The sequence below is a fragment of the Tenrec ecaudatus genome, chromosome 10 (genome assembly GCF_050624435.1).
Source record: "Tenrec ecaudatus isolate mTenEca1 chromosome 10, mTenEca1.hap1, whole genome shotgun sequence".
Classification (NCBI taxonomy): Eukaryota; Metazoa; Chordata; class Mammalia; order Afrosoricida; family Tenrecidae; genus Tenrec; species Tenrec ecaudatus.
This window is the reverse complement of record NC_134539.1, coordinates 108,627,167-108,634,148: the sequence shown is the minus strand read 5'-3', so window position 1 is coordinate 108,634,148 and position 6,982 is coordinate 108,627,167. Positions and strand designations below refer to the sequence as shown.

The window sequence follows — 6,982 nt, the reverse complement described above, 5'->3', positions numbered from 1 at the left end:
TAAAGGAAATGTTGCCACTCCTCTCATTTTTGGCACTCTGCAGTTCTCACACACCCTGTTGTGTGTGGGATGTCCTTGCCTAGAAGACTAGAAGCAGATGGGTCTGTGCATCGACTGTCCTCTGGTTTTAGACCCTGTTATCTACTCTCCCTCCTGAAGTCCAGGCTCCCAGATGGCTACAGCATGAATTTGAGAGGCATACGAAGGAATTAAAATCATTTATTCTTTGTGTGGTTTTGGAAATCTCTTCTGAGTCACAATCTCTTCATCTATCAAATGGTATAATAGAAGAGATGGGTATGCACTAGGCAAAGAATTGACTCGATGGCCGTGAGTTTGTTTAGAAGGACACAGCAATGAGAATCATGTTGACCCTGATCTCAAGGCTTTCAAAGTTGGTGTATGATAGGGACACTCATAAGAGGACATCAAAGACCAAGAAATAATGCAGAGACTTCAGTGGTTGCCTTTGGAGGCAAGGAAGATGCTGTCAGGAGGAGGTACTTGAGTGGAAGCTACAGTAGGTCATTCCAGACTGATAGTGGGAGGTTGGTATGACTTTTGGCCAAATGAAAGGTAAAGCTGGCTGTGTGATCCAGCCCCATATCTGGATGGGTCCTAAGGGATGGTTGTGTAATTGAAAGGATGAAATTAAGAGACAGACAAAAGTTTTGAGGAGCCAGGTCCAGCAGAGAGAGAAAATGTATTCTTACTTCAACTTACATAGTCTCAGGTCTGGAAGCCCCCCTAATTGCAGGTAGCCACACACATAACAAAGGGGGCACTCCCTTAACCCTAGAGGTCCCTGAGTTCTTTGGAGGAGTAACCTAACATGAGTATTCAGGACAGGTAAGGGGGAGTGACTGTCCCCTGAGCAATAAGAGCAATAGCAACATGCCTGCTCCTACAGACAAAGCTGCCTACCAGAAAGCAATCAGCCATGAGCTTGCAAGAGGTAACGTTTAAGATAGCACTATTTGGGGAGGATATTGTGGGGATAAATCTTAATTATGCGAATGTGATTGGGACTCATCTCTAACTCACAAGTGTGAGGATTTCCCTCCACCCAGAAACCTGGTTTCCCAGGCTTCTGAAATATTCTCAAACTTGTACGCATATACTCTCTTCCCATTCTTCAGTTTCCCACAGTGGATTTGAACACAGTAGACAGGACTTTGATGGAATTATAGAAAAACCCAAGCAGCAGGGCATTGCTGGTGCAGTGACTGCAAGGGGAGCAGGAGACATGTATGTACACATAAGCAAAAGGGCTTAAACATTGGTGGGAACATGCAATTAAAAGTTAATGGAACGCTCTCTGTAGTCCTCTTTGCTCAGGACTTCCCACGACTGGCTCTTTATTTCATCCTTCTCTTATCAACTAAAAAGTGGCTCCAAACTCAATGCCATCAAGGTGATGCCGACCCATCGTGACTCTATAGAATGGAATGGAACTGTTCTTGTGGGTTTTGGAGAATGTCACGCTTCCTGGGAGTGAAAAGTCTCATCTTTGTCCTGCAGGTAGCTGGTTATTTTGAACTGCCGACCTTACGGTTAGGTTAGCAGCTCAATTCATAACCCACTACACCACCACTGGTCAACTAAAGAGGCACCAAAATATTTATTGTTACTGTGTTTAAACAATAACAAATGGTTATTGTTTACACAGTGAGATTAAATCTAACCAGTTTATATCTTCGTTTTTAGTTATATTTGCATTTAGAAAGCATTTTTATACCACACACGTTTTCAAAAAGAAAAAAAAGCCAATACACTGTTTCAGTCATTAATACATTTGAAATATCTTTGGTAGGGTACAAAATATTGATCTGACCTTCCCCAAATAATGAGACCGTTTTCCTATTTATTGAATAATATTAGTTTTAGCCTCTGATTTAAAGTGCTGTCTAAACAATCTACTAAAATTTCACGTGGACATAGGTCTGTTGCAGAAGTTTCTTTCCTGCTGTATTGATCTGCCAGTTGTAGCACTATTGCCATATTATAATAGAGTTCTGGGTATTGGGCAGTGAGTGTATCACCCTAGCTGGTGTTAGCTGGTGTCCAGTTGGCCCCAACTCATTGCAGTCCTATCTAAAAAGGACAGGACCACAGGGATCTATAGGGTGACATTGGCTGTGTTGTTCAGGCCTTTCTTCCAAGTTTGTCCTAGTCTGGAAGCTCTGCAGAGAACTGTTCAGCTCCATAGCAGCACCCAACCTTCCATTGGCAGGTTGGTGGTGGTTGCACTTATGGTACATTGGCAAGGATTATAAATACCCTGGTCTCCAACAAGGAAAACAAAAATTCCAGCACTGAATTGCCACTGCTCACCCAAGGCTCCCCCTTTGCCTTTTTGTCCATATTTTTTCTAGTTTATTTTCCAGCTCATTTCCAGACAAACTTTAGAAGAGTTTTTGTTTCCCCCAAATGAGTGAAGAGTATTACTTTAGATAGGTGATATTTTATATTAATTCGAAAGAATATGTACCTTTATAATTTTTCATCTTTCAACCTAGGATTTTGATGTAGATGTTGTTGTTAAGTTCTGTCGAAGCAGTTCTGACTTAGAGCAACCTTGTGGAAAACAGAATGAAGCTCTGCCTGGTCCTACTCCAGCCTCACTGTTGGTTAAGTTTAAGTCCATTGTGGCAGGCACTGTGCCCATGACGCTAGTTGAGGGTGTTCCTCTTTCTCACCGACCCTCTGCTTCACTAAGCATGATGTCCTTTTCCAGGGAGTGATCTCTCTTGATGACATGTCCGAAGCTTGGAAGACAAAGTCTTGCTCGCCTCAGTTCTAAGGAGCATCTGGCTGTACTTTTCCCAGCACAGATGTATTTGTTCTCCTGGCAGTCCATGGTACTTTGCGTAGTCTTTGCCAACACCACAGTTCAGCTGCACCAATTCTCCTCTGTTCTTTGTAATTCATTCTCTATATTTCACGTTCACATGAGTTGATTGTAAAAATGATGGCTTGGGTCAGGTGCACCTTAGTCCGCAAAGGGACATCTTTGCTTGTCAACACTTTCAAGAGATCTTCTTGTCTATATTCGCCCAATGCAACACACTGATTCCTTGACTCGGGCTTCCCTAAGTGCTGAGGGTGGTTCAAGTAAAATGAAATCTTTAACAACTTTAATCTTTTCTTCATTTATCACGATGTTGTCTGTTGGTCCAGTTGTGGGGATATTGGTTTTATTTGCATTGGGTTTTAATTCTCAATAAAAGTTGCCATCTTTAATCTTCATCAGCAAGTGCCTCTAGTCCTCCTCACTTTCAGCAAGCACCACTGGGTCATGTATTTATCAGGGTTGAGGGTTAACATTCCTCCCAACCTGATACCACATGTTTCTTCAGGTAGTTTCCTGTCTCAGATGATTTGTTCAGTTTGTAGATTGGGTAAGTATGATGAAAGGATACAATCCTAACACACCCCTTTCCTGATTTAAAATAAGGCAGTAGCCCCTTGTTCTGATTCTTTGTCTATTAACTAGCTCTGCACGAGCACAATTAAATTCTCTGAAATTCCCATTCTTTGTAATGCCGTCCACAGTTTGTTATGACCGCACATTTGATTATCTTTGCATAGTCAACACAGTACAAGTAAATGTTTACCCTATACCCCTCTGGAGAATTTGAAGTTCCTACGCAATTCTTGTTAATGTTTAAATTGGATTGTTGATTATGTGAATGGGATTGTTTTTCATTATCTTTTAGTTTTATTATTTACGGTTATTATTTACTTGTGATAATAAGCAATATTTTGTGAGTGCTCACTGCACGTCACTCTTTGTGTTAAGTACTCTTTTACTTAATTTGATTCTCACTCCAACCAACCCAACTTTTTTACATGAAGACACCAAATCTCAAGCAAAGTACATAACCTGCCCTAGGTTTTACAGCCAGTAAATGTTAGATCTCAGACTTGGGTTCAAGCATTCTGAACCAACATTTTAAACACTCCTTAGTGACTGAAAATACTGTTAGTTTAGTATCTATGAATTTTATAATTGATCACCTTACTGCATTATCTTTTAAAAAAAGTCATTTTATTGAGGGCTCTTATAACTCTTATCACAATCCATCCATCCATCCATCCATCCATCCATCCATCCATCCATCCATCCATCCATCCATTGTGTCAAGCACATTTGTACATTTGTTGCCATCATAATTCTCAAAACATTTGCTTTCTACTTGAGCTCCTCATTTTCCCCTCCTGCCCCACCCCTCCCTGATGAACCCTTGATAATTTATAAATTGTTTATTTGTCATGTCTTACACTGTCTGACGACTCCCTTCACCCACTTTTCTGTTGTCTGTCCCCCAGGGAGGGGGTTATATTTAGATCCTTGTAATAGGTTCCCCCTTCCTCCCCCACCTTCTCTCCACCCTCACAGTATCGCCACTATTACCACTGGTCCTGAAGGGCTCATGAATTATATATTTATATCTATTAATGTTTTAGTTAATTCTCTCTAGTTTTCCAACTAGATCATCATAAAAACACATAATGGAAATTTTTATTTTCCTTTTCCTAGTTTTTCCTTCCTCTGTTTAATTGTACAATATCCATTTCTTAGAATGCTTACACCTGTGTTTGTTAGTTTTTGAATTGGGTGAAAGTTTATAGAGAAGATCAGTTTTTCATTCAACAATCCACACACGTTGTTGTGTGTCATTGAATGCAGTCCCTACAATGAAACAAACATCTTTAGCCTACTTCCTCCATGCATTCTCTATGTTCACTCCTCCTTCATTCTTAATCCTGCTAAACTTTGTCCGTGAGCAAATACTGCCTTTGGATCTCAAATGGCCAATGACTCTTAGATGTGCATACCTCATCAGGATTATTGTTCCCCTTACAGACCCATTTATTGTTTGGCTAAAAAATGAGCCAGGTGGGTAAGTTCATTTCTAGACCTGATGGGTGCCTAAAGATGATAGCTCTACCAGTATCTATCCAACTAGCAAGTCTGATCTTTTAATGTTTTAATGTACCTCATTTTTCTCTTTCTATCTAGGACCTTCTGTTGTTATCTCTTTAAGAGTGTTAGTGCATACATCTGTTTAAATGTCATTTTCAGGCCTACAAACTCTTTAAATGTTTAAGGAAGGCATTATCTTCAACCCTTCTGTGTATTTAGTAAGATAGGGTATGATAAGATTAGAAATACAACATAGACTTTAATTCTATAATATTGAGTATTCCAGATTAGAGGTTGTTCTTAATGAGTAAATGGCATAACAAACTTCCATTTTATATTTTTCTGCTAATACTTTTGTTACTTACATGAAAAAGTTATAAAGTCCAGTTTAAGATATTGTTAATGCTAAGGAAACTTGATTTTGCATATACGAATGCCCTTAGTCAATTGGGGATAATCCATGAAGGACTTGGTGAACATTCCTTGCTGTCGTTGTGGCAGATCCTTGGGTAAATGGATGGAGACAACCAGACTGGGACCTCTGAGTTCCTGCTTGTTGGACTCTCGGAGGATCCTGAGCAGCAGCGAATACTGTTTTGGATATTCCTGTCCATGTACCTGGTCACCGTAGTGGGAAATGTGCTCATCATCCTGGCCATTGGCTCTGACTCCCACCTGCACACCCCCATGTACTTTTTCTTGGCCAACCTCTCCTTCACTGACCTCTTTTTTGTCACCAACACAATCCCCAAGATGCTGGTGAACCTTCAGTCCCAGGACAAAGCCATCTCCTATGCAGGGTGCCTGACCCAGCTCTACTTCCTGGTCTCCTTGGTGGCTCTGGACAACTTCATTCTGGCTGCAATGGCCTATGATCGCTATGTTGCCATCTGCCGCCCGCTCCACTACACCACAGCCATGAATCCTAGCCTCTGTATTTTGCTCCTGGCCTTGTGTTGGTTCTTCTCTGTCCTCTATGGCCTTGTTCACACCCTCCTCATGACCAGGGTGACCTTCTGTGGGTCCCAAAAGATCCACTACATCTTCTGTGAGATGTATGTCCTGCTGAGGCTCGCATGTTCCAACACCCAAGTCAATCACATAATACTGATTGTCACTGGCTGCTTTGTCTTCCTCACCCCCTTTGGGTTCATGATTGTGTCCTACGTAAGGATTGTGAGAGCAATCCTCCGAATACCTTCAGTCACGGGGAAGTACAAGGCCTTCTCTACCTGTGCTTCCCATCTGGCTGTGGTCTCCCTCTTCTATGGGACTCTTGGAATGGTGTATCTGCAGCCCCTCCACACCTACTCCATGAAGGACTCAGTGGCCACAGTGATGTATGCTGTGGTCACACCCATGATGAACCCTTTCATCTACAGCCTGAGGAACAAGGACATGCATGGGGCTCTCAGAAAATTCTTCCTTGGGAAAGCTTTTCAGAGGCTGACATAGGGTAATTTTTAAAGACTGAATTTAAATACGGTTGGGGACTTCCTCCACTCCATGTGGAGGACACAGGAGTAATTAGAAGTTGATCCAATTCAGAGTGAGTGCATAGATCTTGAAGGAAAGACATATATGTGCAACTCAATATCCCTCATATCTCATCTTCCCTAGCAATAAATAATTGTATGAAATACTATTGCCAGACCTTAAAGATCAAATTTTCAACTTGCCTGATTGTAGGGCCACCTTATCAAAATTACCCAGTAGTTACAGCAATGAATATTGATGATGGTTATACAACATGATTTTTATAATTGGTTTCACGGAATTGTACAAGTGAAAAATGTTGACCTGCCTAGTGTTGTACTATCTGTGTTTTTTATGACATTGAAAAAGAGAAGAAAGAAGACCAACCATTATATTCTGGATAATGTTCTTGGATAAAGCAAAAGTTTTTCAGTCTACTGAAAGGTGGTTCTAATCTACCCAAATGCACTGTGGAAGTTATACCTGGTGGTATGCTTCTGAAAGATCCCCATCCTATAAAATCCTATGTAAGGTTAAAAACTAAGTTATGTGTTAGCAGTATCACATTCATGGTGT

At 41.0% G+C, this 6,982-nt stretch overlaps 1 protein-coding gene across 1 annotated transcript; it reads left to right on the top strand.

The window, feature by feature from the left end:
- Positions 1–5,410: 5,410 nt before the first annotated feature.
- LOC142458173 (olfactory receptor 1D2) lies at positions 5,411–6,385 on the top strand. Its single transcript, XM_075559226.1, has one exon. The coding sequence runs from the start codon at positions 5,444–5,446 to the stop codon at positions 6,383–6,385; it is 942 nt and encodes a 313-aa protein (XP_075415341.1). The 5' UTR covers positions 5,411–5,443.
- The last annotated feature ends 597 nt before the right edge of the window (positions 6,386–6,982 follow it).